We start from the raw sequence: 7,012 nt of genomic DNA on the forward strand, positions 1-7,012 counted from the left end.
GTTCAAAAGTAATCTTCTTTACTCAGCTAAATCCAAATTACACATCTCTAATTCCTTAATTTTCCTCACATAACCCCTTGGGTTGAGTAGGCAATTTGTACAACTGCAACATTACTGGTTCCACTTCGTAGTGTAGTTATCTCAGTGTGAGCCAAGTGCCTGCCCAGACCATTTGTGTGATGTGAAGTAAATTAAAGAAACTCCGTGAAACAAACCAGAAACTTAGTACTCAAAATTCAGAAAGTGTCGCAATAAGTTCTTCATGAGAAATTCATTTTATTTTATTTTCTTAAGTGCTTTCAGTACATCAACTGTCCAGACAGTGAAAGTGCCCTCAAGGCAAAGATTTCTATCACCATTTCTATCACTTGTTCCTATTTACAAGTTTCATTTTCTCCAGTAATTATCAGACTATTAGCAGCACTACCTTCTAAAATGAAGGTACTTTACATGAAAATTACAACTGCAGAAAATTTCCTCCCATAGACTTTAGATAGATCCTAAAATTTGACATTTTACACAGAAAGCACTACAGTTTCAGTGAATTGTCAATGGTCAATAAACAGCGCTGCAAAATGGCATGTATGTTACTTGCAGTTATTTGTTCTTACATTTTGGCACAAAAGTGCTTCAGTCAAACAGTACTGGTCAACAATATTGTCATTTCTGTATTACAGAGTAGCAAGATTTTAAATAACAAAGATGTCTACAAATTTTTTCACTAGAAATCATTGCAACAATGCTGCATCACTTCATATTTTCAAGAAAAAAGGAGGAATGATTTAATTATTTACATCTTCAACATTCTGACTCAGATAATATTAATGAAATAACCAAAAGGTAATCCTTCTTTGCACATTGGCCGATTTATCCTCTTTCATTTCTGGGTTTGTGAAGAGAGGCAGCAAAAGGGAGAGGGTGAGATATGAACGGTGTCTGAATTTTATCCCAGAGGTCACTGACTTCCCTTGTCAACCAAATTCATTTTGAATAAGGTAGCCATGGAAATTAATAAATACCATTGCTCCAACCTCACCCTCATCTCCCTCTCTTAGAATTAACATTAAGTCTTAACAATTGATGTCCATCTCACATGTCCGAAATTTACCACAGATGTCCAAAGAAACTTTGGACTTGGCACAATGTTTAACACAAATATCACATGGCATCCTCAAATGTAAACAGGTAGTGCGGAATGGTGCAAACATGTCCTGTGACAGGGAGGAACTCCAAGATCACTCTCAGAAGACAATGAAGAGGAGACACTGGAACGAACCACTGGGTGCTGACATCACAGAGTTAGCGCCCGGGGCTGAGCTTCCATCATTCCCCGTCGGATAATCCAGAGGTGGAAGTGAATTCTTCATTTTGTGGCTTCAATTTTTTCACTTGTGTTTTTTGCCTCCTGAAATAAAATTCAATAGTTTGCATTGTTACCCACAGTAATACAGCATCCTGTGTCATCTGCAAAAGAACTACGAGAATTCTCAAACTGACTTTCCACAAAGAGGAGCAGATTGCTATGTTTTGGAAACTTGGTAATATGTCAATGATTCTGGAAGGGGCATTATTCTAAATACATTGAGCAGCATTCAAATCCACTTCAAATTCCTCACAAACTGACTCATTTCAAGCATAGGTAAAGACCTTGATAGCATTCAGTTATGGATGTGTATAAGCCAAGTGACATTTATGCCAACCAACAGGCCAGGCAATGGCCCAAGGACTATCCTTGGCAATATCATTTTTATCTTCACAAACTTACTAGCTGCATTTATAAGGTGGAGAGTCAGTCCTGATACCCATTTATCATCCATTCCACTATCTACCAGGCACAACTTTAGTGTGTGATGAACAATCTTTAATTCCTGAATCAGTGCAGCTCCAACACCAATCAGAACAAGTCATTCTCCTTAACTGGCACCTTAACCCATCAATCTCTCAGCCTCCCATGTTCAGTGTCTGCAACCTGTGGGGAAATTCACTATTAAACATTCCTAATGTACCAACGCTGAATAAAGAATGGTCTGCATTGTTTGGACTCAGCTGGGTTCTAAAAGGAGTGAATACTGGTCCTGTGATTGGTAGCTTTACAGTGACCCAACCTCCGCTTTTGGATCCCCATCTCAGTTCTGACTTTACTTCCAACTTCTCATAAAGTTCATGCGTAAGCATATACTGTATAAAATAGACAACGAACGGTTGATGCTAGGGAAGACAGCAATGGTAATGTCAAGGACAGTCTTAAGGTCAGGACACTAATAATTGTCATTGGCATTGCCATTGCTGTCTTCCCTAGCATCAACAATTCACTATCTACTGTAGTCATCTGAGTTGAGTCACCTTCTGACATTCATTTTTCATCTTATAATCTCTGCACAAGGCAAGACTCCAGAGTATGAACACTGTCTGTAGCTCCATTTGTTACACGGGGGCGACAGAGGAGAACCCAAGTACAGGACTCTGGCACGTTGACTCAGTTGGGGAGGCTGGCGTTGACCTGAACGTAGAGCAGGAAACCAGAGGGATCTTGACAAGGAGACGGGATTCACAGGGACTCTCTAGAAACTAGAGCGGAACTTAGAAATAATGGTTCTAATCGGAACAGGGAACAAAGTATCACACGAGAATTGACCAATGAACTGGCAACCTGTGATAGAGTAGTCCTCGTATTTATTTCCCAGTCTCTGATGAAAGCCAGGTGTACAATTATTGGGTAACTAGTGGCAATTGACTGAAATTGGGGCATGATCAGGGAGAAAGAAGTGTTAAAGGGTAACGGCCAACCGGAACCATGACACCATTATCAATACTCTGGACACCATCCAAGACAAAACATTCTCTGTAACCGGCATCCAAGTGATCTATTCCTCAACTTCCCCTGTACTACGGCTGCAACCTATGGGGAAAATCACTAATTAATATTTTATACCTAACATCTCTAATCAGAATAAAAGTTGTTCTTCATTTGTTGGGCTCAGCTAGGTTGTAAAATGTGTGATAATTGCTACCAGCCATTGCTCCTGCAATTGATATAGTGATAGTGACCAAACCTCTACTTCCAGTTCCCTACCACAGTTCCAGGGAAGATTGATAACGAATTTGAGTGAGGGCAGTGACAGACTCAGCACTGACTCCATAACTTGCACATATTCTGGGTTATGACTCACACATGCAGGAAGGGTACTGGAAGATGCTTAATGGTGGTGGGAAGGTTAAGCAGGGATGAACAGACAGCACCCTGCACTATGAAGAACCAGAGTCACACGGCATCAACAATTCACTGCATCTCCATTCCCTGGCAGCTAAAGCATGAATGTTGACAAACAGCAAACACTGACCTTTCATGGCTCTCATGAGAGCCTGTAACCACTTGGCATCAGGATCCACACACACTTTCTTCTCATTTCTCAGGGTGACACTGCGAAAAGAAAAAGTCTTTCAAATTTAATTCACAGAACTAGTATGTCCCTCTTAATGTGCACAGCTTATTAAATAAACATCAGTAAAGGAATAGAGTTAAAGATGATAGTCTGACTCATTTACTCACATTATCTCTGCTCTCTCACAGTGCGATCCACTGGGAATATATTTCAAGCTCCTGATGAACTTCGGATGAATAATATCGAAGCTGGTCTGAACGCATTTGCACCGTCCTTCCGCTCCTGGGATCGGAACACCTGAGGAAAGATTATATTCACTCAGATTTCATTGTTGCTTCAAGGAGAGAAATGCCTGTAAAACGTGCTGGTCATTACTCCAGCATATCAGCTTCATCATTATTTTGACAAAGATTGAATTGTAGCTGCAGTCCACGTAAACAATGGAAATCCTGTTGCATTTCTTTCTATAATGGTTGTCTAGCTTTCTGAATTAGACTTACAATGATCTGGAGGTATTTAATTTTTTTGTTAAATAGTACATGACCCACAAGATCATAGACTTTGTGCATTATTTTAATAAAAAATAAAAAATATGCTCAGTTATCTCAACATACCCTGTGCAGCAATGGCACACAGAAGGAGGATGAGGATGGTTACAGTGGCTGTTCTCTCCATTTTCCACTTGGTACTGCTGAAGGATCCTCTGTCCAATGCACTAGTTCCCTGCTGAAACAAGTTATGCTCAGACATCCAGTGAGCTCCTATTTATGTGGATTCTCTTCTCCAGCTTGCATCATCTCCTGCAGTGAACTCTGCCAAACACTGACGTCCCGAATAAGGGAATTTCCCTGCTTCTGAGGCAGATCTTCTTTCACTTTCGTCTTTCTACATCACAGCAATTGTGTGGTTTGCAACTGCATCTGCATTATATAGCACAATAGGTAGTGACTTAGTCACGTGTGATTTGTTAAGATTTATCGATTAATGTTATGGAATTTTAAAATCCACCTTCAGCAAAGTGAATGGTGTAAAATGAAACAACTGTTTTCCTTGAATAAGATCAGTCCAGTTTCAGGCTTTACTGCTCAGGTAGTTCGAGATTCCTCAGCTCAGAAGAGCATGCTGATGGTACTTTATACTGTGATTTCCAGGAAATCGCTTTCCGTTTCACTGTCTACATATTACAGCGTGTCTCCGTGCACTTTAATGCTGCAGATTTGTGAAGTATGGGCAGGTATAAAAATAGTTCCAGTGAGCTCCTATTTGTGGGATTCTCTTTGTATCATCTGCAACATTCAGATCTGTCAAACACTGACGTCCTGTGAAAAGCAATTTCCCTGCCCTTAGGAAAAGAACTTCTTTCACTCTGCCAGAATTTGCTTCAATACTTGTGTGGTTTACAGCCACAGATGGATTGTATATTAAAATAGGTGGTGAATGGGGTTTTTTAAAGACTTAATTACAAACTTTAGGGAAGAGATGGAAACTCCATCCTTTGTAAAGTATATGTGACAAAATCAATTACCATTCACTTTCAAATTAGCGACAGGTGGTGAGTAACAGAATTCAGTTTCAGATTTTACACCTCACTCACTGGGAAATTCCACAACTCAGGAGAACATACTGACTATATGGTGAGTTTACACCTGCGATTCCCAGAAAATTCTCCCTTTCATGGTCTGCACACTACAGCATATCTCTGTGCACCTTAATGCTGCAGGTCTGTGAAATATGCACAGGTATATGCACATGGTTGCAACATTAGATACAATCCTCATTTTCTGTAAAGTGTCAGCACGGTGATGCAATAATCCTGAATTAACTTTTTTAAACATTGCTTTAATCACTAAGATGGTTTATTTTGCTCTCAGGCACTGTCTTGTTCATTTTGATTTCACAAAGCTATTTTTGACAGAATTGAAGTAGGGAAGAGATTTATCAATGAGTCATCTGTAGCAGAATTCAATTTGCTTATGCAATAGACGTTCTTTCCCTAATGAGGAGTTTCAGATTCTCTGCTTCCACGTTTTGCAACAGGCTCAGTAGACAATGTCATTTTGCAGACATTGTGGTGACCCTTGGGATAATAATAGCAAAAGCATTTCTGAAATTTGGGCTAAAATTCGTGAATTACAAGAATTGTCCCTTCCCAGAGATAGAGACACTTTTTGCCATCTAAAACCGTATTTTCTTCACCTTATCTACTCTACCTGTCCTGCAATCTACCACATTCGGTAGACTCATGCACCAACTCTCTGTTCGTCACTACTCCCTTCGACCTTACTGTTCATTGTATATGTCCTATATTTATTTATAATTTCATCTTAAGTGCTTCAACTCTTACTTATTGGGAGCAACTTCCATTTGCCATTGCTTTGGCCCTGTTAACCAACTAATCACACAGTCACATGATCATTGCAGGTAGAAACTAGTCCTTGTCTCCATCTATTAAATGTGAGCAACTCCCGTTGCACACAACCAGTCAAGGAACATAAAACACATCACAACATCCCCTGTGCAGTAAAGGAGAAGAGCTGACATGGTCGTGGAGTTATTTAACGTTGACTTCACTACCAATGAACTTTCTGCCAGAGGAGCCTCTATTCATCACAGCAGCAATGTCTGTCTCTGTTTGAAGTGTGACTGAAATATGAGTTATTAAACTCCTCCACTTCAACTTTGCACAACCTCTGGAGGTGACAGTTGTTAAGTAGGGAAAGTTCTTAACCTCGAGTTAGATCATCTTTAACACCTCAGATCTTATAAAATACAAAGTAAAGCACCTCATTTTAACTCCATTATCTGGCAAATTTATTTGTTGTCCCTACTGCTGGGCTTTTTGTCCAGCTGAGATGGTGCAGCATTAACTGATACCATTCTATTCTACATTGTTTAAAGCAGCAAGTGCAGATCTTGGGAGAAACTTTTCCTAACAACTTCAGTCCAGCAGGATATCAGCAATCACTCATCACATCTCTCAGCATGGCCCAATAAAAAGCCTCCCACAGAAGTACTTAGTTAAAGTCAAAGTCTTGTGAAGTATTTTTTGTAGTATACTCAAGCATGTATATGCTCAGGTGGAATGAAAAATTATTTTCATTAGTTGACAAACAATAACAGCTATAATACCTGAAAATACATGCACCTGCTGTGTAAATATTGATCATTCTGATGTTAATGTCAAATGATTATGCGTCAATAAAATCAAAATCCACTTTTTACGTAACCGCTATTGTTTAACCAGGCAACAAACATGTTTCTCTTCATATTGTCACATTTTGGACTTTAATGCTTTAAGTGTGCAAAGACTTACAATAATGAAAATGTAAGATAAATGAAGTAGTATCTTTGTAAGTGAAATGGTTTGAAAAAGCAGAGTTAAGAGAAATAGAAGCTTGATCTTATTAAAGTTTGTCAGACTCTGAGAGGAGTTGACAAAGATGCTGAGTAGGATTCTCTCCTCATGGGGGAGTTGAATACTTGAGACATTATCCCAGGATTTCAGTTCAGGAACAATAGGTCAGGATGAAAATAAATTGTAAATTTTTGGAAATGTCTAACCCAGAGATCTTTTCAGTCTGAATCGTTAGTGAACATGTTCAAGGTGGAAATGAATTTGTGGGCTCTTG

General features: G+C 39.3%; 1 protein-coding gene across 1 annotated transcript; it reads right to left on the bottom strand.

Moving 5' to 3' along the window:
- Positions 1 to 256: 256 nt before the first annotated feature.
- LOC140737536 (interleukin-8-like) lies at positions 257 to 4,106 on the bottom strand. Its single transcript, XM_073063983.1, has 4 exons — positions 3,998 to 4,106; positions 3,551 to 3,680; positions 3,342 to 3,421; positions 257 to 1,405 (listed from the first exon to the last, which is right to left on the bottom strand). The coding sequence occupies exons 1-4, from the start codon at positions 4,056 to 4,058 to the stop codon at positions 1,386 to 1,388; spliced, it is 291 nt and encodes a 96-aa protein (XP_072920084.1). The 5' UTR covers positions 4,059 to 4,106; the 3' UTR covers positions 257 to 1,385.
- Positions 4,107 to 7,012: the final 2,906 nt, after the last annotated feature.

Source organism: Hemitrygon akajei, chromosome 13, assembly GCF_048418815.1.
Source record: "Hemitrygon akajei chromosome 13, sHemAka1.3, whole genome shotgun sequence".
Classification (NCBI taxonomy): Eukaryota; Metazoa; Chordata; class Chondrichthyes; order Myliobatiformes; family Dasyatidae; genus Hemitrygon; species Hemitrygon akajei.

Bases quoted from the DNA above. Each gene is read 5' to 3' on its own strand.
- LOC140737536 (XM_073063983.1), bottom strand. From the start codon at position 4,058: ATGGAGAGAACAGCCACTGTAACCATCCTCATCCTCCTTCTGTGTGCC. The intron at 3,422-3,550 runs GTGAGTAAATGA...TTCTTTTCGCAG, and splicing joins TGTGAGAGAGCAGAGATAAT to TGTCACCCTGAGAAATGAGA. The intron at 1,406-3,341 runs GTCAGTGTTTGC...ATTTTATTTCAG, and splicing joins TCTCATGAGAGCCATGAAAG to GAGGCAAAAAACACAAGTGA.